The sequence below is a fragment of the Heptranchias perlo genome, chromosome 9 (genome assembly GCF_035084215.1).
Source record: "Heptranchias perlo isolate sHepPer1 chromosome 9, sHepPer1.hap1, whole genome shotgun sequence".
Classification (NCBI taxonomy): Eukaryota; Metazoa; Chordata; class Chondrichthyes; order Hexanchiformes; family Hexanchidae; genus Heptranchias; species Heptranchias perlo.
In genome coordinates this window covers 53,729,085-53,755,471 of record NC_090333.1, presented here as the reverse complement: position 1 = coordinate 53,755,471, position 26,387 = coordinate 53,729,085, and the positions used below count along the sequence as shown (strand labels likewise).

The 26,387-nt window shown below is 42.2% G+C and overlaps 1 protein-coding gene across 1 annotated transcript in view; it reads right to left on the bottom strand.

Moving 5' to 3' along the window:
* The window catches only part of LOC137325397 (cytosolic phospholipase A2-like), a 150,737-nt gene extending 125,550 nt beyond the window's left edge, over positions 1-25,187 (bottom strand). Inside the window, exons 1-2 of the mRNA XM_067990459.1 lie at positions 25,065-25,187; positions 17,641-17,807 (exon numbers count right to left, since the gene is read on the bottom strand). Coding sequence (XP_067846560.1) covers positions 17,641-17,673 — 33 coding nt within the window. The 5' untranslated portion in view covers positions 17,674-17,807; positions 25,065-25,187. The remainder of the gene's footprint in view (positions 1-17,640; positions 17,808-25,064) is intronic.
* Positions 25,188-26,387: the final 1,200 nt, after the last annotated feature.

Here is a 26,387-nt window from a genome sequence, read left to right as displayed (position 1 = left end):
TGCACCATTAATGTAGCACAACAGCCCAAATTACTTCAGGGCGAGACCTGAACGGGAATAAGAGGGAGGTTAAGGGAGGTAGTCAAAGGCAGAAAGAGAAGTAGCAAGGCAGAGGAGTTTAGGAGGAGAGGTCCACATTGTGGGGACAAAATGGCAGAAAGTTCTGCCACCAAAAGTAGAGCAAGAGAGGAGAAAACACATAGTAAACTAGAATTGGTAAAGCTGAGAGTGCGAGCACAGATAAAGAAAGGGCTGAAGAAGGTTGCAGAGATCGGGAGAAGAAGTGAGGCTATGGAAGGATTTGTAGGCTGGGAGTGGAATTTGAAGTCAATACACTGAGGATCGAGAGCCAATGGATGTTGCCAAGGAGAAAGCTGAGCGGATGAGTTCTGGATAAATTGGAGTTTTTGTGGGTGGAGCTTGGGAGCTTGGCGAGGAAAGCATTGGAAAAAGATCTGATTCTAAAAGTGACAAAGGAGGAAGAGTTACATAAAGGCACAGCAGATATAGTCAGAGAGCAATGCCTGGTGATTACAGATAATCTTTCTAACTGCCCTTTATCACACCTCGACAGAGAGATAATCACAGCAATCAAAGGAGTGAATGGTGTTCAAACAGGTTAGTCAGGGAAACATTACATCCAAGAATACTGAGGTGGGGTCACCAGGGGTCAAATGTAGCAGATGCTGATGTTTGTATTAAAAAAGATAACTTTTTTTTGCTGGAAATCGCAGCAGGGCCGGCAGCATCTGTGTCTGGAGAACAAGCCAACTACGATGAGTCTGGATGACTCTACGTCAGGTGGGGTTACATGTAGTGTGACATGAACCCAAGATCCCGGTTGAGGCTGCCGTCATGGGTGCGAAACTTGGCTATCAATTTCTGCTCGACGATTTTGCGTTGTCGTGTCTCAAAGGCCGCCTTGGAGAACGCCTCCACTACTCGCCTTCAAACAGCCACCCAACCTCAAACAGACCATCGCTCGCAGTAAATTACCCAGCTTTCAGGAGAACAGCGTCCACGACACCACACAACCCTGTCACGGCAACCTCTGCAAGACATGCCAGATCATCGACACAGATACCACCATCACACGAGAGGACACCACCCACCAGGTACATGATTCATACTCCTGTGACTCGGCCAACGTTGTCTACCTCATACGTTGCCGGAAAGGATGCCCCGGAGCATGGTACATTGGCGAGACCATGCAGACACTGCGACAACGGATGAAGGGACACCGCACAACAATCGCCAGACAGGAGGGTTCCCTCCCAGTCGGGGAACACTTCAGCAGCCAAGGACATTCAGCCTCCGATCTTCGGGTAAGCGTTCTCCAAGGCGGCCTTCGAGACACACGACAACGCAAAATCGTCGAGCAGAAATTGATAGCCAAATTCCACACCCATGAGGACGGCCGCAACCAGGATCTTGGGTTCAGGTCACGCTACATGTAACCCCACCTGACATAGAGTCATCCAGACTCAAGCCGTAGTTGGCTTGTTCTCCATACACAGATACGGCCGGACCTGCTGCGATTTCCAGCAAAAAAAAGTTATCTGTTTTTAATACAAACCCCAGCATCTGCTACATTTGACCCCTGGTGACCCCACCTCAGTATTCTTGGATGTAATGTTTCCCTGACTAACCTGTTTGAACACCATTCACTCCTTTGATTGCTGTGATTATCTCTCTGTCGAGGTGTGATAAAGGGCAGTTAGAAAGATTATCTGTAATCACCAGGCATTGTTCTCTGACTATATATGCTGTGCCTTTATGTAACTCTTCACTTCACCTGATGAAGGAGCAAAGCTCCGAAAGCTTGTGATTTCAAATAAAGCTGTTGGACTATAACCTGGTGTTGTGCGACTCTTTACATTTTCTGTTTCAAGGAGAACAACCTCAGCTTCTCCAGTCTATCCGCGTAACTAAAGTCCCTCATCCCTGGAATCATTCTAGTAAATCTTTTCCGCACCGTCTCTAAAGCCTTCACATCTTACCTAAAGTGCGGTGCCCAGAACTAGACACAATACTCCAGTTGTGGCCAAACCAGTGTTTTATAAAGTTTTATCATGACTTTCATACTTTTGTACTCTATGCCTCTATTTATAAAGCCCAGGATCCTGTATGCTTTTTTAATGGCTTTCTCAACCTGCCCTGCCACCTTCAACGATTTGTGCACGTATACCCCCAGATCTCTCTGTTCCTGCACCCGTTTTAGAATTGTGCCCTCTAGTTTATATTGCCTCTCCTCGTTCTTCCTACCGAAATGTATCACTTTGCATTTTTCTGCATTAAATTTTATCTGCCACGTGTCCGCCCATTCCACCAGCCTGTCTATATCCTCTTGAAGTCTATCATTATCCTCCTCACTCTTTACTACCCTTCCAATTTTTGTGTCATCTACAAATTTTGAAATTGTGCCCTGTACACCCAAGTCCAAGTCATTAATATATATATATATATATATATATATATATATATAGAGAAAAGCAGTGATCCCAGTACTGACCCCTGGGGAACACCACTCTATACCTTCCTCCAGTCTGAAAAACAACCGTTTACCACTACTCTGTTTCCTGTCCCTCATCCAATTCTGTATCCATGTTGCTACTGCCCCCTTTATTCCATGAGCCGCAATCTTGATGATAAGCCTACCATGCGGCACTTTATCAAATGCCTTTTGAAAGTCCATATACACCACATCAACTGCATTGACCTCATCTACTCTCTGTTACCTCATCAAAAAACTCAATCAAGTTAGGTAACACGATTTGCCTTTAACAAATCCGTGCTGGCTTTCCCTAATCAATCCACACTCGCCCAAGTGACTGTTAATTCTGTCCCAGATTATCGTTTCTAAAAGTTTCCCCGCCACTGAAGTTAAACTGTAGTTGCTGGGTTTATCCTTACATCCTTTTTTGAACAAGAGTGTAACATTTGCAGTTCTCCAGTCCTCTGGCACCACCTTCGTATCCACAGATGATTGGAAGATTATGGCCAGTACCTCCGCAATTTCCACCCTTACTTCCCTCAGCAACCTAGGATGCATCCCATCTGGACTGGGTGACTTATCTACTTTAAGTTCAGCCTGCCTTTCAAGTACCTCTTCTTTATCAATTTTTAGCCCATCCAGTATCTCAACTATATCTTCCTTCACTGAGACTCTGGCAGCATCTTCTTCCTTAGAAAGAGTAAGAAAGAGAGAAAAAAATACACGATGGTAAGAGTGACAGAGACACAGGAAGAGAGTAACAGAGAGACATACTTCTCTTGAACCCTATATAAAAAGTTTTTGATTGTGTCCCTGAAGACCTCAGTAAGATTGATAAATACAGTAAGCTGTATTCGTCTGGCCGAATAATCCAGAGTCATTAGTTCAAATCCCACCACGGCAGCTGGGGAATTTAAATTCAATTAATTAAATTAAATCTGGAATAAGAAAAAATCTAGTATTAGTAATGGTGGCCATGAAACTACCGGATTGTCGTAAAAACCCATCTGGTTCACTAATGTCCTTTAGGGAAGAAAGCCTGCTGTCCTTACCCGGACTGGCCTATATGTGACTCCAGACCCACAGCAATGTGGTTGATTCTTAATCGCCCTGTGAAATGGCCTAGCAAGCCACTCAGTTGTCAAGAAGGTGGCTCACCACCACCTTCTGAAAGGGCAATTAAGGGAAGGGCAATAAATGCCAGCCTTGCCAGCGATGCCCACATCCCATGAATGAATAATAAAAAAAAACTCCCCTGTAAATAATTGGGAATCCCAGCTTACGCATTGTGCTGTGCCCCCGAAAACTTGATAATGTGGAATACACCAGACATTCGCGCTATTTTACCTCTGAATTCTTTTTACAGCATGGCCCCGAGATCTTAAAACAATTGCCCACGCTTTCAGTGCTCGACTATAACAGTTGGAGATGGAAGAGCAGTAGCTCTTGCAGGGTTAGCCAAACCTCTCAACTGGCCTTGAAAGTTGAATGGTAGAGATGTAGGGATGGATAAATATATCTCAAGTTTACATTACCTCTGCGGCATCACTGAATCATTATGCAGAATGTTCCTTCAGGGAATTACATGGATTGGACAGAGTATGAGACAAAGTTGGTGGGTGGAATCGTCGAACGGCCTTTTTTCATGCATTGCTTTCTTATTTTCTTGATTACGTAGGCTGCCAAGATCATTTAGCAGATTATTTCAGTTAGTTGAGTAGTTATCTCGCATGATCTAGTTGTGAGTTGATTGTTTCTCAGTTAACAGAGTATGTCATATCTTCTATTGGTCTATGCAAATTAATCTAAAATCATCTGTCTTTCAGTCGAACTTGGATCTTACCGTAAACAAACAAGTGTCCTTGTTTTAATATCAGCAGCACTGCAAACGGAGAATGGCGACCGCAATGGCAACTCAACTATTGGCATGGACCTCATTTGGTAACTATCTTTACTCTAAAGCCCTTTTAGAGTGACAAAAGCCTTTGAAAAGGCATTCACCTCTGTACTGGAGGAATTTACAGCCAGGTCGAGTTCTTGCAACAACCACGAATAGCTCACTGGAGTGAGTTCTGCTGAAAGTCCACAGTGTTAGCCACCAGGATCGGTCAATTGCTGTGGAAGGGGCTGCAACTGCTTGTATTTTACTGGTGACAGGCACAGTCAGAGGCATGGCGATATCATCATGCGACCACTCACGGCTCTGTGTACATTTGTGTTATTAAAACCTGTCAAAGTGTCTTACAAAGATGATGTCCATTTTACCGGCTACCTTGCAGTGCAGCAGTCTAACAGGTACCTGCTCTATCTGCCACAGATAGTGAAAGCTGCTGAGGAAAGGTAGCCGTTAAACTGACACTGAGGTAAAATCGACTCAATGTGCTGGGTGGTCAAGGATCAGTGGTTGCGTATTAGGGTGGCTTCAGGATCTTGCGAAGGCCGTGACCGCGAGGAAAACTCAAAGCATCAAATATGAAAATCATAGCAAAAAAAATAGCAATGCCGAAATAGTTGTGATGTGGAACAAGAGGACATAAGCTTGTGCCCACATTACCCACGAGGTGAACCCTTCAGCAAAATCTTGACGTGAAGGGGGAATAAAAGTGAGCAGCCAGGTGCTTCTCAAAACATTGGGGTAACCAGAGGACACAGATTTAAGGTGATCAGCAGAAGAGCCAGAGGCGACATGAGGAAACATTTTTTTTTACGCAGCGAGTTGTAATGGCCTGGAACGCACTGCCTGAAAGAGTGGTGGAAGAAGATTCAATAGTAACTTTCAAAAGGAATTGGATAAATACTTGAAGGGAAAAAATTTACAGGGCTATGGGGAAAGAGCAGGGGAATAGGACTAATTGAATAGTGCTTTCAAAGAGCCGGTACAGGTATGATGGGCTGAATGGCCTCCTCCCGTGCTGTACCTATTATGATACTATAAATTTCAGGAGGTTTCTCTGAAAAGATAAGAATGTACCAGACCACAGCATAACACTGTCCAGTACCAAAATTTAAAAAATATATACTATTTCAAACCCCTTAACAGCTTTCTCTGCCAAAAATCTATCCAATTCCCTCGTGAATGATCTGCCCTCATGCCTTCCTAGCTCCACATATTGACCACCTTCTGTCTATTCCATTAAATTCACCAGTTCCTGACCCCGATTCCTTATATTTCCCCACCAAAGGTTGGAAAGAAAAGTGGACCCAGACCACCAGGGGACAGTGAAACTGACTGCAGAGCATTTGGAAGTGGTGTGGGAGGGGAAACCATGATCGATGATTCTAGTGCACCCAGGGGAACTGCGGTACATGACTACACTATACTCGGTAACTGACTTCAATACTTCACTGTGATCTGAATCAGCATTCTGTTTCAGATAAGTATCAAACCCAGAGTACCGAATAAAATCAGGAACTGAAACAGTTGATTGGAGGCGATACCACATCTGGTGTACACTGAACTTCAAGGTGTCATTCATTTCTGCATGTGTGAAAGGTCAATCAACTAGCACATCATAGATGACTAAACGTTTTAGAAATAGTGACGTGACCTTATATGTGATATGTTTTTTTAAAATATCTGCAGCCTGGGCTAGTAGTCATTGCTGTAACTTATTATCCATTTAACAACCTACCCCATTGCTGAGGGCCTGAAAGTCCCCGAAAGTCCCCTTTTTAATGAATGGCAGTTTTCTCCCAGGGAACCCACTAGTGAAATTGTGGGCTTTAAAAGATGCGATTTCGAAGATTAACAGATTAAATATGGAAAGGAAAAGACTTTCTCCCGTTTCACATTAAAAGAGGAATTTAACTCCTGAATGTCAGAAGATCGGTGACTATGTCAAGGGGCAATTGTGATCTCTAATTGTCTCTAAGCTTAACTGATTGTCAATGATCATCAGCCAAGGTTAAGTATTACACTTTGTTTTTGTTTATCCTCCAAAGCCTGCATTGATCTTTCACGTTTTTGTGAATTAGGAAGCAATGAGCCACTGCCGTCTCCTCAGCTGTGCCACTGTTTCCAATTCCAAAACATTGCACAGATGTCAGACATGTGTGAAAATACCTTTTCAAGTTGCTCTAAATGAGAAGCAGGACATGAAGGCAGAGCAGCAGTGCTATCAAGGATGACCACATGTACTAAGCAATGCACATTAGGGTAGGAATTATTGTTCACAGACTGATAGGCATAGGAAATTTGGTCCAATCTTAATATTCCATAATCTACCCCAATAGCAGTAACAGTGGATCCAATGTCCTAACACAGTGTTGTCCAATACCTTAGCCCACTTCTCATTAGTAAGTAAATGAGTAATAGATACTATCACTGGGTATGTGGTCAAATGCTCATATTCATACAGCGTATGCATGTGTACTTTAACCATTTTGTGCATTTGTCAATAAAATGGTTAGACAAAAAGCAGAGTGTGTGTGTTTTTTGACTGCTGAGTGCTTTTTTTCCCTCAATTACTAAATGGTGGTAGGTATTTGTTAAGTAAACATATACATATGAAGTACATTTACCTGTATTGTGAGTGTGTATGTAAAATATTTTCAACTAAAATTCCTGTGGCTAGTCATCAATGTCTATTGGACAACACTGTCTTAACTATTATCCCATTACCTCAACTGCATATTACAAAGTTCGAGCTAGATTCACCAATATTCTGGGTGCAAGCGGTTGCAAATATGTTCACGCATAGGCCCCATCTGACAACAAGACTATTCGGCAGATCCATATAAAGTTATAAATTGCATCACTTGCAAATCACACAGACTGTGGGCGTTGTTAAGTGCCACATCATGAATGTCATTAGCCAAATCTTGATAATGCCACAGATCATCGTTTTTTTCTCCCACCCTCCCAGAAGGTGCTGACTCTTGCTGAGGCTAGCCTCCACAGTACCAGCAATTCTACGATACTTTGGCCAAGTGACTATTCTTCGTATAAGAGTCTAGACAGGTTGCCCAGTCACGGAGGACATCACAGCTGACCCCAATCCTACCCTCACCCTACCTCTACACGCACACTCTCCTGCAGGGATGACTGAATAGCAATCAGCTGCAGGAAGCTGGATCAGGTTTTCCTTCCATAACCCAGAGGAAATGAGATCACTTGTATTGCTCCTACCACTTCTCCAGCTAAGATCAGCTGACTCATTAAAGAACAGAGCTCAAACCTGGACCTTTATTGTCTGTACAGTTTAGCTCCATACTGGATGGCATATTAATCAAAGGAGCCCAAGATCATCCATTTAATTAAACTTTGGCCGGGCCAACACGTCTAACAGGGCTGAGATCAGAAGAGACTATATGTGAAGGAACAGCGGCCATGGCTTAGATCCTCTTCCTGGAGAGTCAAGGCCACCTACAAAGGTCCATTACAACCAAACTCAAGTATAATTGACATCCAGATATTTCAGAGGGCACTTTCAAAGTCATTCCACTCCCTCCTGAATGAGCCCAGAGAGAAGATGTTAACACACATTTGGCTCAGACACAAAGAAAGGAAAGGAATGTGGAGCAGCTGCAGAATGTCAGTTTAAATATAATTTATTCCAATAAAGTCATAATGGACCCTGCTTATTACTATCCACTCCTGATAAGCAGAGTGTCTCTGATCCACTGACAGCAGCTGGCCAGCAAGCCAACAGCAGCCTCCACACTTGTCGTATGCCATGCACCTGGAACAGGCTCCACCCCACACAAATATCACAATTGTCAAAGCCAAACCTCACCAGGAATAGGGAGTGAGCAGAGCAGTATACGACTGGCACTCCCTGGAATCAGTGCCCTGGTTTTCCAGAGTCCCAGCCACTCACTACCACAATGTACCACGTATAGTATACCATGTACACTGTGTACTGTGACTGTAATGTATGTTGGTGTGTGGTGACCAAAGGACAAGTGCAAATAAATTAAATCCTAAAATATTTTCTGCACATACTCATTGCATCTGTCATTTGCTGTTAGCAAAAGTACAAAATGGAGAAACCCACCTTATTCTCATGCCCATGTGTTTGGGAAAACGTACCCTATTGTTCACTGTTAGCTATTTACTGTAGTTAAGTGAAAATCTTTTTACCCAAATTACATTTACCTTTTTACTGGCCCAAATCACACACAGTCATCAATTGAATAACTTCAACAGTACAACAAGCATTAGCTTTATGAGTGCTCTAATGGCTACCAAATGTACTGCCCAATGTAAACAGAGGTCCTAGATAGTTGATCTCAGCCTGGGCAGGGCAAGGGGCTGTTAAACCTGGCCTCCATGGTCTGGGGAAAGAGATGGGAAAAAAATATCAGCCAGAGTTCCCAAGCCTGATCACTATCCAGCGATGCCTGCTGGAAAGTGTGTAGTGTGTGTGTACAAGAACTATATCAAGCACGGAGTGCTGTGTCCTTCATAAAACTGTATTCCATCGTGAGTCATACCTTCAGGAGAGGAGAGGAGGGCACTTTAAAAAATGAAATAATTCAGACAATCCCACATTACAATAAAAAGCATGGATAACTGCTAAAGAAAGTTATTATCAATGTTTCATGGTGAACTCCTGGGCAGAATGTAAGAAAAGTGGCAATGCACAGGAGCCCTCTGTAATAATTATGGTGGCTGTATAACTGGGTCTGACAAGAGGGTCCCACCAAATTATATTTCCTCTTCCCATTACTACTCCTTATCTAACATGACATTGTCTAATGTGAGCCTACAGACAAAAGAAGAGAAAGATTTTCATCTTTATAGTGCCTTATTAGTTCGCTCATGAAGGTCTCGAGGCAGTACAAAGAAGGTTCACTCGGTTAATCCCGGGGATGAGGGGGTGGACATATGAGGAGAGGTTGAGTAGATTGGGACTCTACTCATTGGAGTTCAGAAGAATGAGAGGCGATCTTATTGAAACATATAAGATTGTGAAGGGGCTTGATCGGGTGGATGCGGTAAGGATGTTCCCAAAGATGGGTGAAACTAGAACTAGGGGGCATAATCTTAGAATAAGGGGCTGCTCTTTCAAAACTGAGATGAGGAGAAACTTCTTCACTCAGAGGGTGGTAGGTCTGTGGAATTTGCTGCCCCAGGAAGCTGTGGAAGCTACATCATTAGATAAATTTAAAACAGAAATCGACAGTTTTCTAGAAGTAAAGGGAATTAGGGGTTATGGGGAGCGGGCAGGAAATTGGACATGAAGCTGAGTTCGGATCGGTCAAGGCCCTGTGGGTGGCGGAGAGGGCCCAGGGGCTGAGTGGCTGGGTCCTGCTCCTACTTCTTGTGTTCTTTAGATTTGTGATTGGGATCAGATCAGCCATGATCTTATTGAATGGCGGAGCAGGCTCGAGGAGCCGATTGACCTACTCCTGCTCCTATTTCTTATGTTCTTATGTTCTTATGTCTCAGTCACTGCATATACAATTAATTGCTTTGAAATCTTTTGACTTGTTAATTAAGCAAATGTGGCAGCCATTTTGCACCGAACAAGGCCCACAAACAGCAATGAGATGAATGATCAGTTTAGGCAGTGCTGGTTGGGGAATGATCATTGACCATGCCAAACTTCCTGCTTTGCTCTTTTGCACCTGAACCAGGGGGATAAGCAGGCAGGGCCTCAGCTTAACATCTGATATGAAAGATGAAACTTCCAATATTGTAGCACTCCTTCAGTACTGCACTAGAGTGTCAACCTAGATGAAATCATAGAAGTTGGTTCCAGAGGTGAGCGTGCTACCAATTGCTAGTTTGAGAAACATGAGGAAGGGGAAAAGATATGAATTTAATGAAATGTTAATCATTTATTCTTAACTCAAAAGAATATCATGAAGTAGGTAATAACTAGAGAATGTGATTTATAGACATCAGAAACACAAATGCTGAGCAATGAAACTGAACTCTACTTAGATTTCACAGACAGGTGTATTTGTGAATGCTGGAAAGCTTCAAAGAGCACTGCCATGCTTTTGGTCAGTTTTCAGCTGGTACAATGTGCTTCAAAAACTAAATTTCCATAGCAGCCATGTGGATAGCCCAACAGTTTGCAGTATGCTGCTGGAGTGATATCAACTCATTTCTGTGATGGGGTTTTAATGGGGAACATTTAATTATTTTAATAAAGACCATTTTATTTTTTTTCTTCAAAAGCACCTCAGAATGTCATTTTGTAATCAATTGTTGCACATTTCAGGTTTATGATGTACACAGTTTACCAGGATCACATAACCTCTTTAATAGGGCCACAGCTGGTGGACTTTTATACAATAATCAGAGATGATGTGAAATGTGGGATAAAGTCTCGTGTTTGTTCCCCCATACTTTGACCGTCCCATTTTGCAGGCTTGTGCTTCAGACTGTTTCTTCAAGAAAGATCTGTTTCCACTTAGGAACCTCTTTAGGCAGCAGTTATTGCTATTCAAACTGAGCGGCCTACACTGATTTAGGTTTACTCACATCAACATTCCCACACCAATAGAAAGGAGAGGAAATGTCAGAGTCACAATGTCTTTACAAAGACAATTGCTAACGGAGGCCATGCGTAAGTTAATTTACCTACATAACAGTCACTGCATATCACAAACTCATTGTGTGAAGCACTTGGGGGCGTTTTGACATGTATACAAGAACAAGTGTAATTATTCAGCTCTGCACTGAGAGTACGATAGTCACTGGAATTTGTTTTCTCATTGTAGATATTGGCTCACTGACAACTGGTGACAGTGTGACAAAGAGTCCACAAATTCAGCAGCAAGATGTGCTTTTGGTTTGTGTGACACAGAACAACTTAAAAACCAGGAGTTTAAAAAAAAAATTCATTCTGAAGCAATTTCCCTCTAAGGTACCTCACTCAGCTTCCAAGGCATATGCACCAATAAATTCCAGGAAGCTCTGTTCAGCCAAAAAGTTATACAATTAGACCTTTGTGCTCTTTGGCATTCCACTCTGATTTTATCAAGTGCTGAAAAAATGGGTTTGGAGTGTTCAACTCTAAAGGTGAATATATTCCAAAAGAAACTTTGGTGCATCAAATGGTGAACATACATCGTTACAATTCAAAGTAATCTGCTTCCCCTTTTCATTTACAACTTGCTGGAATTAAGTAAAAAAATAGCAAAACTCAACACCAATGGGAGCTGCTGTGGTTATTTTTTTGTCTCACAGGCCACCCATCACATGTGGTGGAAGAGAGAGTGAAAGGATATGAAGCAAGCTGCTTCCTGGCCTTCATCCATGTTGATCACAAAGCAGCCCACAAACACGGTTTGGGAACAGCCCTTTCTTTTGACTTTCCCTTGCAACAGCAGTACAAAGATTAGGAATTGAACAGAGCAAAAATATTAAACCTGCGTTGTTTTTAAAAAATAACAGCCGTGTTTGAGAGCCAACGGAAACAGTGCAGGATACCAAAAAGTAGGAGATAGTGCCAAACTAGGGTTTTAAAAGCCTGTAGATATCAGGAGGAAGGGAAACTTTCTCTGCTGTGTACTTGCTCTGCTCTGCATGACAGGTTGGTGCTCCAACAGGTTGTGCAACCACGTAGCCACCATAACCATCCTTTCCTGACACTCTGATTAACATTGCTGCTCAGACTAGAGCTGTCACTGGCAAATAAACCTCCCAGGTTCTCAATTTGTTTTCTCTCCACAGGCTTCCTCCAAGGACGAGCTTCGTATAACTGACTGCTGCCATATTCACCAAGGGCACTGTTGCTGTTTAAGGATGGAGCTCCCAAAATGCATCATATGCTAGAACCTCACAGACAGATACTGTGCAGCACTGTGTGCATCACCAGTGGTACAGTCCAAAACCTTGCTGGCACAAAGTTAGCTTCTATTTCAAGAAATGAAGAGATGTTATCATCAGCCATTAGCTTCTGTCTATTGACTGCATTGGTGCATTGACAACATAGGGACCACTAAGGATGGCTATGTCCTTACCATTTTTTTTGCTTCAAACCAGTCTGCTCCATCATGTTAATTGACTGCTTTGCTTTGATAACCTCGCCAACATTTATCCCTCAACCATCACCTATTTCATTGCTGTTTGTGGGACCTTGCTGTGCGCAAATTGGCTGCCGCGTTTCCTACATTACAACATTGAGTGCACTTCAAAAGTACTTGATTGGTTGTAAAGCAGTTTGGGATGTCTGGAAGTCATGAAACGCACTGTATAAATGCAAGTCTTTCTTTCTTTCATTCTAGGAAATTATTATTTAGCACATGCACTGGCACTAACTGCCAGGCACAGAGAGCAGTTGGAAGGGGAGGTTTAAGGTAAAGTTACAAATTATAAAGCAGATTAGCAAATTAAAGAGAGGAAAATCATGGCATAGAAAGTGGAATAAAACACTAGCTAGATGTAAAGAAAATTTCTTTTAGAGGGAAGCTAACTTCTATGATTCTATTAAAGAGTATGGGAAAAAGAGTAATGAAATGGAATTGGAGTAGGTAACTCCAATGTGGAGCTGGCACTGGAAATAGACAGGGAGGTTCAAACATCCACCTCCACTGCTGAAATGTTATGATTCTGTTAAATTGCAGTTATTGAATAGAAAAGGAAGATTATATGTACAGAGAATGGGGAAAGTTAGGTGAACAAAAGTGAGCGCCTGATGACTGGAGAGCAAAATGAGAGCTACAGTCTGTACAGAAAATGATGTATTTCCAAAAGGCTTCTTTTGGGCCCAAAATGACACGGCAAACAGTGGAAAATCAGTGTCAATAGCCAAGGTGAGGGGTAAAGAGCAAGATCTTCTATTCACTTTGAAGTGTTGCAGAAACCCTCAGCTCAGCTTCTAGTTTTGCGACGTAGTTCAATCCTTTGATGCAAGGGATCGACCTCATTGTACTGCCTTGAGCACTTGGTCTTGATGACTAGAACTGGATGCAGTAACTCAAGGTGTGGTCTCAGCAGAGCATTGTACAGTTTGATCATGACTCCTTCTAGTTATATTTTAGTGGCTTTGTTGATTGCTTCTCTGCATTGCTTCGACATGTTGAGCATCAAGTCTGCTATGACTCCTAAATCTCTTTCATCCTTGGCTACTTCAACATCATTCAAGGAATACGTGGGTCACTTATTTTTCCTTCCTATTTGCAGTACTTCACACTCGTCTGCACTACATTTCATCTGCCATTACTCTTCCCACTTACTTTTTTAAAAAACTCATTCTATAATTTTTAAACTGTCTCTTCCAAATCAAGTACCCTTCCTAGTTTGGTACAATCTGCAAATTTGACTGCTTTGGGAATAGAATGGCCACGAGATGGCAAGGTCGAGGAGATGGGCTGGGTTTACATGGAGGGAGAGGATTTGGGAGGACAGTGAAATCAGAGGAGACAAGGCAAGGTGCATCAAGATGGAGATCAAGATCACCAAGGGTGAAGTGTCGCTCAGTGCAGAGGCTGAGGGAGGATATCTCTGTGAGAAACTTGGGTGAGGCTTGCTGGGGCGGTAGAGAACAAGGATTTTAAAGGAAATGAAGGGTGGGAGGAGAAGGTGCCAGAGAAGTAGGAGGGGTGACCATGGTGTGATTTGGTAATAAAGGCCACACCGCCACTATGGCAGTTTGAGCGGGGCAGGTGGTGCATTGTATAGTCAGCTGGCAGGCTTCAGTAAGGGGCAAGACGTCCCCACCTGTGAGCCAAGTTTCCTTTAAAGCCTGGATGTCAATATAATCGTCCACAATAAGATCGTAGTTGGCAGTGGCCTTATTCGCAAATGAACAGACATTCTGGAATGAAATGCAGAGATGGGTGGTGATTCTTGATCCACTGGCAGAGTCCAAGAAGGCACTTTTGGATAGGGCGAGCTGGATGGGAAGGAGGTTGCCTAGATTAGACCCCAGTGGAAGTGTTGGGTGGGAAGGTTGGTGAGAAAGGATGGAGCAGTGGGGCATGCTGCTCGTAAGAGAGCAGCAATGGCTGCCTTGATGGACCCCTCAGAGAGGCACAGAGGGAAGCTGAGGTACATAGGAACAGGAGTAGGCCATTCAGCCCCTCGAGCCTGTTCCACCATTCAATTAGATCCTGGCTGATCTGTACCTCAGCTCCATTTACCTGCCTTTGACCCATATCCCTTGATACCATTACCTAATAAAAATCTATTTATCAGTTTTGAAAGCTTCAATTGACCCAACATCCAGAGCCTTTTGGAGGAAGAGAGCTCCAGATTTCTACCGTACGATTATCCAGGGTGTACTCAAGCCTGGAATAGTGGCAAGAGCGTAGGAAGGCAGAGGAGTAGTGATGGGGTTACCATAAGACCATAAGAGATAGGAGCAGGTGTAGGCCATTCGGCCCCTCGAGCCTGCTCCGCCATTTAATGAGATGATAGCTGATTTGATTTTTACCACAACTCCACTTTCCCGCTCTTTCCCCATATCCTTTGACTCCCTTGCTGATCAAACATTTGTCTAACTCAACCTTGAATGTATTCAATGACTCAGCCTCCACAGCTTTTTGGGGTAAAGAATTCCAAAGATTCATGACCCTCTGGGAGAAGAAATTCCTCCTCATTTCCATCTTATTCTGAGACTATGCCCCCTAGTTTTAGATTCCCCCATGAGGGGTAACATCCTCTCAGCATCTACCCTATTGAGTCCCCTCAGAATCTTGTATGTTTCAATAAGATCTCCTCTCATTCTTCTAAACTCCAATGAGTATAGACCCAACCTGTTCAACCTTTCTTCATAAGACAACCCTTCCATACCCGGAATCAACCTAGTGAACCTTCTCTGAACTGCATCCAATGCAAATATGTCCTTCCTTAAATAAGAGCACCAGAACTGTACGCAGTACTCCAGGTGTGGTCTCACCAGCACCCTGTACAGTTGTAGCATGACTTCCCTGCTTTTATACTCCATCCCCCTAGAAATAAAGGCCAATATTCCATTTGCCTTCCGGATTACCTGCTGCACCTGAATGTTGACTTTTTGTGTTTCATGTACGAGGACACCCAGATCCCTCTGTACAGCAGCATTTTGTAGTATTTCTCCATTCAAATAATATTTTGCTTTTTTATTTTTCCTCCCAAAGTGGATGACTTCACATTTTCCCACATTATATTCCATCTGCCAAATTTTTGCCCATTCGTTTAACCTGTCAATATCCCTTTGCAAACACTTTGTGTCCTCATCGCAACTTGCTTTTCCACCTATCTTTGTATCATCAGCAAATTTGGTCACAAGACACTCTGTTCCTTCATCCAAGTCATTGATATATATTGTAAATAGTTGAGGCCCCAGCACTGATCCCTGCGGCACCCCACTAGTTACAGATTGCCATTTTGAAAATGACCCTTTTTTCCCGACTCTTTGTTTTCTGTTAGTTAGCCAATCCTCTATCCATGCCAGTATATTACCCCCAACACCATGAGCTCTTACCTTGTGCTGTAATCTTTTATGTGGCACCTTATCGAATGCCTTTTGGAAATCCAAATATACTGCATCCATTGGTTCCCCTTTATCCACCCTGCCCGTTACTTCCTCAAAGAACTCTAATTAATTTGTCAGACATGATATCCCCTTCATAAAACCACGTTGACTTTCCTTGATTGTATTATGAGTCTCCAAATGTCCTGCTATTACTTCCTTAATAATGAATTCTAGCATTTTCCCAATGACAGATGTTAGGCTAACTGGTCTATAGTTACCTGCTTTCTGTCTCACTACCTTCTTGAATAGGGTTTGCGGTTTTCCAATCCGCTGGGACCTTTCCAGAATCTACTGAATTCTGGAAGATTACAACCAATGCATCCACTATCACTGTAGCCGCTTCCTTTAAGACCCTCGGATGCAAGCCATCAGGTCCAGGGGTCTTGTCAGCCTTTAGACCCATTAGTTTACCTAGGGGTTGAGTAGGGGTTAGGGAAGGCAGTACCCAGGAAACGATAAATAAAAAGGTGGCATGACTGGGTGACAGGAAGGGAAGGAGACAGAAGAGAAGGGCCTAAGAAGGACCAGCAGAAAATAAAAGGGAGCTACAAGTAATGAGCTTGAGTCCAGAGTGGCAGCCAAAAAGCGCATGAGAATGGATGCAGAAGGAGGCCATTTGGCCCATCATGCCTGTGCCAATGCTAGCTCTTTAACTGGAGCTACTTACTCAAACTAGCGAAATGTGAAATGGTTCGTTTTGGTAGGAGGAATGAGGAGGCCACTTATTCCTTGGAAGGACTGCAGCGGTTCAAGAAGGCGGCTCACCACCACCTTCTCGAGGGCAATTAGGGATGGGCAATAAATGCCGGCCTTGCCAGTGACGCCCACATCCCGTGAATGAATTTTAAAAAAAGGTAAGAAACTAAATGCAGCAACGAGATACATAAATCGCTAAAATAGCAACTGAAGTTTATAACATCATAATTAGATATTTATAGAGTGGGAGGAGGCTCATGTGGAAAATAAAGACCAGCAAAGACAAGTTGGGCCAAATAGCTGTTCCTACACTGTAGATTCTATGTAATTCTAAGGTTGACAGGAACACCAGGTGGGTATATTTGCACGAATCTGTATGTCAAAGTAGGAAAGCAATTTATTCTTCCCTAGAATGCTGTATATGTATTGACTTAACCCTCAGCAATTACATGGTATATAATATACATTGGCACAGGATAAGCTGGGTTACCACAAGCTATCAGGAGTACAATAGCACTGCAAGAACGGTGCAGTGTATGGGTCGTACACCCCCGAGACCTGGGTTCAAATCTAGCCCAAACTGAGTGACTGTATGAGCCCTAAGTAAAATGAGTTTGGGTCATTTCAATCCAGTTCTGTTTGTGCTTTAAGCCCATTCCTACTTCCTAAGAGGAGAGGGCCTATAGCACCAAAACGGCGTGAAATTTGGCACTAATTTGCAATGTCACTCAGATAGCCCCAAATGGGGATTGAAAAAAATCCCACAGGTACATTAGATGGTGCTCTAAGATTGGAGGTTGAGGAACATTGGTGGGGCAGAGTAGATGGAGTTTTATTCTGCAACTGGTTGTGTTGAACCTGATCTAGGAGTACTTGATGTCAACATTGGGTGCTTGAAATATAAAGTGTTCCAATCTCCAGCGCAAACAAACAAAACATTTTTTTTAAAAACACTGCAATTAGTAAATGGAAATTCTGATCAAGTCATCAGGTTGTGTTAACATGAAAATGACAGTGGTGTTTTGTACTTACTATTATGTATTGGTACGGGTCTATAGAAGCCATTCTCAATTACAGCTTAACAGAATCCCAGTGTATTTTACAACGAGGTTTTGGTTCAAGTGACACTGATTGAACCAAACTTTCTTCTTTGCAGATGAATAAATTATATAGCCTTCAGCAAACGTCTGTTTCCATTCCTGAAGAACAGAAAAAGCACCTGTTATTACCCATTCAAACCACAACTCGATCTATGCTAAACTTATATGTGCAATGACCATTCCCTAGATAGACGTGGATGAGGTAGTCCAGGCAAGTTCGTCCATCCAGAAATAATTTATAGTTCCCTCCATTTGAGCATCCAGCTGTTTCTTAAATAATTCCAGAGGTTTTGCCTCCACTACCCTATCAGGAAGTCCTGATATGTTGGTCACTCTTAGTGTGAAAAATTTCCAGCCATCAGTCACAAGTTTGCTTTTTTCCAGTTTCAACCCATTCACCCACCCCACCCACTACTTTCACAGTTTAGCTTGATGTAGTGTTTCAAATTTACCTTTCTATACTGTTTACTACCTTTACTGTATTTACAGTTAACTCTCAAACAACAGATATTACAAAAGGGACAAATGACTTGCGGAGTGCCATATGATGCAGTCACAGTAGACAAGTAGCCCGCAGTAGCAACAATCCACTGAAATCTAAATGTTTTGTTTTTAAAATGAGGTGCAGTTCTGCTTTCAAAAGGGACATTTTTATTAATCTCAGGGATAACACAAAAAAACAAAACAAACTCATTCTAAAAGCATTAGCGTGTAATTCATGAATACCTTAATTTTGCCCAATTCCAAACATTTCAGGTGCAGGTTGGTATATTCATCAAACAAAAGAGCAGCACACACAGTGAAAAGGTCTGTGCTTGTGTACTATTGTTGTTGGTCTCCCAGCAATGCATTACCACTGAATTATATGTAAGAGGCCATTCAGTGATCAAAATGTACTATTTTTCACTGCTGGTCCTATTAAGGAGGTGAATACAATTCCCGGTGGTTTAGTGGCAACACATGCATTACATTTTCTTCGTTAGTATTCACAGGTAGATATGATCTATGTGGTCAGCAGGTTAACATCAGATTGTCCCTGGCAGAATAGAATTGGGCAACTCTAAGGATATCCAAATTGGCAGTGTTTGCAAAGTCTTGAGGTTATTAGAATAATTTTAGCCACTCCCATGCAACCATTGCATTCCACCCCCCCACCCCAAGCAAATCAGCTTTACTGGTTACAACCATAATGCCATACAGGTCTGTTAAATAATCACTCCAATTTCATAGCTTGTGCTTTTGCCAAATGGTGGAAATCTGTTCAAGGTGCCTAATTTGGGGAGATTTCCACCATTCTGAGCAACATTAAGACCATGAATCAATAAGAATGAGAGCAGAGGGTGACCAACATCATATTCACCTCCCTTAACCCTTGCAGTTTTTCCCCTAAGGAGAACTTTGGATTGTAGGAGTGTGCAGCCAGAGATTTTACATGCTTTACATTTTAAAAACACACTTGAAACATTTGAAAGTAATATTTATTAAAATGTCAGTAATTACAGAATTTAGTGAACTTTTTCTATGTTTGACTTGGCCAACTCTTCACCTTGGTTTTTTGTCAACTGGCAAAATCAAGAAAAAAAGATCAAAAATCACTAGCCCAAGTACCATAAACAGATGCTCTGGTTCTCAAAGGCTATCACTGAGACTATCTTTATAATCTTATGTTAATAATGTGGATTTTTGCAGTTAAGAACATAAGAAAACATAGGTGATTGAAAGCCTATTTGATTTATCAAGTCCCTCCATATGCCCTGTACAAACTACTTCATCGAGGCCCACCTATTTATTCCCGAGGGAACGTTCTTCATAAATGATGCGCCCAGAAAAATCAAGTGAAGTCCAAAATATTTACCCATGTCTCTATTATCCAACCCTGGCTGGCTGCCTTTCAGATGGCATTTTATCCTGGCCTCAGCAGCACTAGAAGTATTGTATCCCATGCATCACTGAATCACTGCAATCAATACTTACACTAACCTTCAATAATATTCAGATTTACCTAGTTACATAGAATGACATCAAATTTACAGCACAGAAACAGGCCGTTCGGCCCAACTGGCCTATGCTGGCGTTTATCATCCACACGAGCCTCCATCCACCCTACTTCATCTAACCCTATCAGCATATCCTTCTATTCCTTTCTACCTCACGTACATATCTAGCTTCCACTTAAATGCATCTATGTTAGTGGCCTTAACTATTCCATGTGGTAGCAAGTTCCACATTCTAACCATTCTCTGGATAAAGAAGTTTCTCCTGAATTCCCTATTGGACTTATTAGTTACTGTCTTATATTTATGACCCCTAGTTTTAGACTCCCCCACAATAGTTAAGCTTCTCTTTCTCTGCCCAAAATATCAACAAGGTCTTAAACAGGAATTTGACAAGCCAGAATTTTGCTGAGCGAGCCAGCCACCTGAACAGTTAACTTTAAAACTATTACAAGAAAAGATGAAACAAGTCTAAGTAGCAACCTGTCTTAAAAATAGCCATTCCTTCTTCAGTCCAAATCTATTGAAGTACATTTCACACAACAACAAAGAAGTCACGCTGCTGACAACACTGGCATTTTACAAAAATTCCTAACAGTTCCTTTTATCCTAGTTTTCAATAGTTCAATCTCCTGCCAGTATTAAAGGGACACCATTTTTATCTTTCATGATGGAAAAGTGAAGAAGCTTTGTTCGGAGGCAAGAAGAATCCAAAGATCCGTGTGCACCTGTCAGCTCGGTTTGATTGTTAGCACACTTACTTCTGGGTTAGAAGGTTTAAGTTGTATATCAAGAATTTGAGCTCATATTGTAGACAAACTCCAGTGCAGTTCTGATGGAGTGCAGCACTGTCATCTGTACCACTCATCAGATGAGATTTTAAACAGAGATCCCGTTTGCTGTTTCGGTAGTTCAAGAAGATGTTAAAGATTCCATGCTACTATTTGAAGAGTAGGGAGTTCCCCCAGTGTTCTGGCCAAAATTCCTACCTCAGCCAACACCACCAAAAAAACATATCAATACATCAGTCATTTCTTGGCACAGAATGGCTGCTGTGTTTGCCTACATAACAATCATTGCATTTCAAAAGAAATTCACTGTATTAAGTACATTCAGATGTTTGAATGGTGCATTTCAGTACAAGGTCAATGCATCACATGTTTGCAAAGAACCTTAAAAAGGAACTGCCACCAGTTCTTTGTGAAGACTGTGGGGTCGAGTTTCCATTAGTTATATCAGCGCAAACCGGGCTGAATCGGCCGAACCAGCACAAATGATCAGGGAATTTTAAACATTAAGTGAGTTACACCCAAAACCACTTACGCTCGTGTTTTCTGCGATCTTTTTCACTGGTTCAAGATTCAATTCGCCCGAGTCAGGACCTGCCCACAAAACTGACCACGACCCCAGGTCGAAATTGCAAGATTCCGCCGATTGTGCTGGTTTGAGAAGGCTCTTCAAATCGCACTCATTTTCTTAGGCACACAGGTACATTTTAAAAGATTTTTCATAACAAAAATATTTAATTTACTAAGAAACTGACTAGTGTACACCAATGAAACTATTAAATGGTTCGATATAGTTTTTTTTAAGTCATCTTCAGTGATTTTAAATCAGGTTATTCACAGGTGGAGGACTCATGACCCTTATTAAAAATGCTGATTTTTGCTGGGAAACCCATTTTCAGCTGTATTGATAAAACAGCATCAGGTTACCACTCTTAAATACATCAAGGAATACTTTTTAGTGGAAAGAAAAAAAAAACGATTATGCTGCCCGATTGCGCTGGTTCATGGAAGATTTTACTTTAGTGAATATGTGAGTGAATTTTAGTGGAAACTTGAAGAGTAACCTAACCAGCTCAATTTCAAACACATTTCGGGCGCAATTTCCCAAAGCGGAAATAGGGAGGGGTCAGGCCTTGAACAGATTTCAACACAAAGATGAGAATCTTGAATTTGAGGCTTTGAGGGACCGAGAAGCAATGTAGATCCGCAAAGACAGCAGTGATGGGCAAGTGGACCATGGTGTGGGATAGAATATGGGCAACAGAGTTTTGAATGAATGGAAATTTGCAATGAACAAAAAGATTTCCCAAAATGCTATACAGCTGAAGAAGCACTTTTGAAATGTTGTAATACTTTGCCACCAAGAATCATTGAGGTAGAGACCACTGCATCTTTTAAGAAAGAAGTAGGCAAGCTTTTGGAAGTAGAAAAGACTATGGGGAGCGAGCAGGGCAGTGGGATTACTTTTGTATTGCTGTAGCAAAGAGTCTACATGGACAGAATGATTCGAATGGGCTCCTTCTGTTCTAAAAATATGGGAAAGTTATTTCCATTTTCACAGGGATAAAATTTGCATGAAAACATATCACCAGATCACAAAAAACATCACAACATTGTATGGAGCTGATGTTATAATGAAAAAAAAGATCATAGCTTCCCTCCCTGCTCCCGTGACAGTCTCTCTTTGGATCCCAGATTAGATAAAAGAAAATGGTCTCTGAACCCAGAATTATAGAAATCCTATATTTCATGGAATGGCCAGAGAGTAAAGAGATTTCAAAATCCCATTTAGAATTCTGAACAATATCCTCAGATAATGCAAAGTTATCTCTCCTAAGCACCCACCCACACCCACCTACCCACCCACCCACCCACCCCCAGGGCTTGTTCTGGAGAAATCAATAATGCATGGGAAAAAGGGGGAAAAATACTCCATCCTCTAGTGTATTCTGGGTACAATGGCCTCACTCCGGACTGCTCACTCGCTAGTGCTAAGCTATATATTATTACACAAGACCTAGTCCCACCAAAAAAATTCATACTGGATTTATGGTCAAACTTTCTGAAGGACATTTTGCAGTAGGACTGCAGAACAGCAGTTTATCTAGCATGCACTGTAGGAAGGAGAAGCAGCATAAGTACATAAGACATAGGAGCAGAAGTAGGCCATATGGCCCCTCGAGCCTGCTCCACCATTCAAAAGATCATGGCTGATCTTCGACCCCAACTCCACTTTCTCACCCGATCCCCATATCCCTTGATTCCCTTACAGTCCAAAAACCTATTAATCTCAGTCTTGAATATACTCAATGACTGAACATCCACAGCCCTCTGGAGTAGAGAATTCCAAAGATTCACAACCCTCTGAGTGAAGAAATTTCTCCTCATCTCAGTCCTAAATGCCCGACCCCTTATCCAGAGACTACGCCTCCTAGTTCTAGACTCTCCAGCCAGGAGAAACAGCTTCTAGGCACCTACCCTGTCAAGCCCTCTCAGAATTTTATATGTTTCAATGAGATCACCCCTCATTCTTCTAAACTCCAGAGAGTATCAGCCCATTCTACGTAATCTTTCCTCATAGGACAACCCTCTCATCCCAGGAATCAATCTAGTGAACCTTCGTCGCACTGCCTCTAAGGCAAGTATGTCCTTCTTTAGGTAAGGAGACCAAAACTGTACACAATACTCCAGGTGTGGTCTCACCAAAGCCCTGTACAATTGCAGCAAGTACTCTTGCACTCTGACCCCCTTGCAATAAAGGCCAACATACCATTTCCCTTCCTAATTGCTTGCTGTACCTGTATGTTAACTTTCTGTGTTTCATATACAAGGACACCCAAATCCCTCTGAACACTAACATTTAAAAAAATTCTGTTTTTCTATTCTTCCCACCAAAGTGAATAACCTCACATTTTACTCCATCTGCCACCTTCTTGCCCACTCACTTAAGCTGTCTATAATATTTTTGCCGACTCTTTGGGGGTGATTTTAACCCCCAAGAATGGGTGGGTTGGGGGCGGGTGGAAGTTGAAAATAGTTGTTTCTTGGGGTCGTGACTGCAACCCAGATTCACTTTCGGGTTTAACGTGGGCAGTAAAAGTACAGGCTTCCCACTGCAAAGTCCAAAAATTTTGCAATTGTGACCCAAAGAAACAACTATTTTCAACTCCCACTCGCCCCCCAACACACCCGTTCTTGGGGGTTAAAATTAACCCCTTTCTGTCCACCTCACAGCTTACTTTCCCACCTAGCTTTGTATCGTCAGCAAACTTGGGTACATTACACTCGGTCCCTTCATCTAAGTCATTAATATAGATTGTAAATAGTTGAGGCCCAAGCACCGATCCTTGCGGCATCTCACTAGTTACAACCTGCCAACCTCAAAATGACTCATTTATTCCTACTCTCTGTTTTCTAACCGTTAATCAATCCTCTATCCGTGTTACCCCAATCCTCTATCCATGTTACCCCCAACCCCACGAGCCCTCATCTTGTGTAACAACTTTTTGCGTGGCATCTTATCAAATGCCTTTTGAAAATCCAAATATACTACATCCACTGGTTCCCCTGCTAGTTACATCCTCAAAAAACTCTTAATCGATTTGTCAAACACAATTTCCCTTTCATAAAACGATGTTAACTCTGCCTAAACATATTATGATTTTCTAGGTGCCCTGTTACCATGTCCTTAATAATAGATTCCAGCATCCAATGGCGACAGGGGAAAAAAATCATTTTACAAGCTAGATTTCTGTGGACGGTATGATTCAGAATACTTGGCAACATGTAGTTCCACTTTAACATGAGAATGTACAGTAATTAACAGTGGTATTTAATATCAGTTTTCATTGATATCAATCAGCCTTCAGATTAACACGTGTCTTTTTGGTAATTGAATGTGATAGGGCAAATCGAATTTGACTGAAGTCCTAATTAAAACAATCCTTCCATTCTGCTCTTGGCCTTCTCGACAACTTTCACTGGATGCAAAATTCTATCCCTGACTTCTGCCTATTTCTTCTTGATGAATTGCGGCAGAGTTCAATTGAATGAGAAACGAAACCAAGTTGAGTTGTTTGTAGTTGTTGGCACATACTCTTTTCGGATCACCGTTTCTCTTGGTCTTTCAAACCCTTTTGCATTTCCACATTCCGTACAGAATACCCACCCCCACCATCTAAGTTCATGAACGTGACGAGCTATGAGCGGTCAGAGTCGCTGAAGAACGGCGGTAATTCCTCCCTGAAAGAGGCAGAACCCCCCGGCTAAAAGGCGCAGACACGGCACTCGGTGTAAACCCGCCCTTCTCCCTCAAGAGGTGCAAAGTAAAATGAAGAGAATGCACTGAATCGGATGTCCAATTCAGTCACAGACTCAACATGTCACTTCTATAAAGCGACTGCCCTTCACATTTATATATAATATAGTGTATATCTGAGTAAGTAGCGAGTCACTGCAAACTTTGAAACAAAATCAACTTCACTTTCTCCTCCTTGCCACACACTGTGACCCTCTCCTCCTCCAAACTCCCAACAACTTCAGCCATGTAAGTAAGTAATGAGGGTTGATTTTACCTCTGACGATGACCGGTTCCATTGAATTTTTCCCTCTCTCTCTAGCGATTCTTTCCGAGCTTTTTTTTTAAAAAAGGGCAAAATAGAGAAAGCGAGAGATGAGAAGTAGGAGCGGATATTACACAGCCCGCTGGAAGGCGGTCCTTCCACACAGGGCATCGGAAGGTTCCCACCGCACCGCAGCTTCTGTTTCCTCCGCAAATAGTTTGCATTCATTGATTTACTTTTTTGGGGGGAAGTTTTCATTCTCTTACACACTCATCCTTCAAGGTGCACATGAATGTTCAGCAACTCTGTAACATTAAATACTTTGTTTTATGGAACTAGTCCTATATTTTAATAGTTCTGCTAATAACATCTGTCGTGCTTGAATGTATCTATTTATTAGCAGCTCGGAATCACCTCCGAGGTAAGTTGCACTATCGTGTTGACCTCCACTGCCTCACCCACCTGAGGCCTGGGAAAATCATCCCCCTTGTCCATTACTTGCTGCCGCTGCCTGGAGACTCAGCCCCTCCTCACTCGCCCTAATCCACCCCCACTCCAAAAAAAAACTGGAACAAGTCCTGAAGTAACTGTCCAGGCATTGTTAGTGCCTGATTACTTCACTAGGTTTTAATATTTTTCACATTCTCTGCACCCACCCCTGTATCTGAATACTCACATCTGCAGCCCACCTATATCCACTTATGGGTATCTACATCCATATTTGCGTACAGATATCTGCAGGCTGCACCAACAACTATATATGCAACTTATGCCTATATCCATTTGCGGATAGCAACATTACAACAGTGAATACACTTTAAAAGTATTTCATTGGTTGTAAAGCGCTTTGGGACATCCTGTGTTTGTGAAAGGTGCTATATAAATGCAAGTCTTTCTTCCCTTAACAGGCACAGAAACATTCATACCCATAACCACATCCAAATATATGGCTGAACCTGGATTCATATCTATTGCTATACATATTATGCATAATCCCACTCAAACCAATAACTGGATCTAGACGCACATTCATTTTGATCCATATTCTTAACCAGATCCATTTTGATATCTGCATGCATGACAACATGTATGACTAGCATCAGAATTATCACTGGATATAGTTTAGAAATATTACTGCATAAGTAGGACACATCAAGAGAGTCGGTGGTTTATGGCAAAATAAGCCATGAATGACAGCTCATTAGCCCAATGGTGGCTTTACTCAGAATAGGGTTCATTTAACTGTGAACTACTGAGATTTGTCATGTGTCTTGCTTATAACTATGATGACTGATTTTGAGTTTACTTAAGTGGTGGCATACCATATCACTATGG